Genomic DNA, 1,231 nt, shown 5'->3' on the forward strand with positions numbered 1-1,231 from the left:
AGCGCTCAAATGAATGTAAACAAACAGCTAATGGCTGCTGTCAGAACAAAAATTTAATTTTGAAATAAAATTGGCGGTAAGTAATATTATGTATACAGCCCATCATAACAGCTTCAGTGATCACTCTGGATGAGTATGATTTTGGTAATAATCTAGAACTAGGAATTGACCTTTTCTGCTCCGGCCATAAGGACCTACATAAAATCGTTCAGAATCTTCTCAACCCCTCCTATAAGTTGCTCGGACGGCCACAATATATTGCGATTCTGAAGGCATATTTGGCCAACAGAAGCAAAAGTCATAAGTTTAGTATTTTGGATTGAATTTGTTGTGAAAGGAGAAAAAATTGTTTCAAATAAAATTAATTTTTATCGTTACAGTTAAGTTTGTTGTTAGTTCTATGATATATTTTCTAGACAATTAGCTTAGTGAATTGTTCGGACCGGTTAAAGAGAACAAAGAGGATAGCTGCAGCCAAGCGAACTTGTAGTTCTTGTTGGTTCATGTCGTGAGCCCATTCCACCTGTCCCCAGAACTTCAGTTGAAACTCTTCTTCGAGACGAGCTTGTGTTACGGCTTTGTCTGAGCTGATATGCTGCACCATCACGGCACAAGAAAGGATTATCGACTTAAGGGTGTTGACGGTGAAGACAAATCCTTAGGCGAACGTTTCCGCTTCAAAAATTTTCAAAAAATTCCTTGAGAGAATACATACCATATAGAGCATCTTCACTGTGTGGAAGGAAGTACTTGGATATTTTTATTTTATCCGCATCCGAGACGGTGGGTGGTGATAAACTGGAAGTTTCTTGTATGTTCGTATCGAAACGTTTGTTAAACAACTCATTGGCGGGATCCCATTCGTTCTTTTGGAGCACATATAGATCTTTGTCTTCCTGAAAATCAACTTGATAAGTTAATACATTAAGTATCTTGCACATGAGCTACGAACTGCGAACTGTGGATGACTTTTCTTTCACATGAGCTTTGTTTCTATTCGCAGACAGCGACGAACTGTCAATTTATAATTACCCTTTTCAACAAACAAAATAAGAGAGATATAATTTTGAGGTTAAGTTGAGCGCGAACAATTTATTCGTTGCAGTGTGGATTGTATGTGGAACGCGAATAGAGTTTGACAGCTCGTAGCAACCACGTTGCAATTCGTTGCTAACAAATTGTTTTTACAAAATTGTCTTGTTTTGGAGAACAAAATGCAAATTTTATTATC

The 1,231-nt window shown here is 37.4% G+C and overlaps 1 protein-coding gene across 1 annotated transcript; it reads right to left on the reverse strand.

The window, feature by feature from the left end:
* Positions 1–412: 412 nt before the first annotated feature.
* LOC129954188 (ATP synthase mitochondrial F1 complex assembly factor 2-like) lies at positions 413–941 on the reverse strand. The gene is made up of 2 exons (XM_056067935.1): positions 716–941; positions 413–657 (listed from the first exon to the last, which is right to left on the reverse strand). Exons 1-2 carry the CDS (start codon positions 939–941, stop codon positions 413–415), a joined length of 471 nt encoding a protein of 156 aa, XP_055923910.1.
* Between the last annotated feature and the right edge of the window lie 290 nt (positions 942–1,231).

Source organism: Eupeodes corollae, chromosome 1 (assembly GCF_945859685.1).
Source record: "Eupeodes corollae chromosome 1, idEupCoro1.1, whole genome shotgun sequence".
NCBI lineage: Eukaryota > Metazoa > Arthropoda > Insecta > Diptera > Syrphidae > Eupeodes > Eupeodes corollae.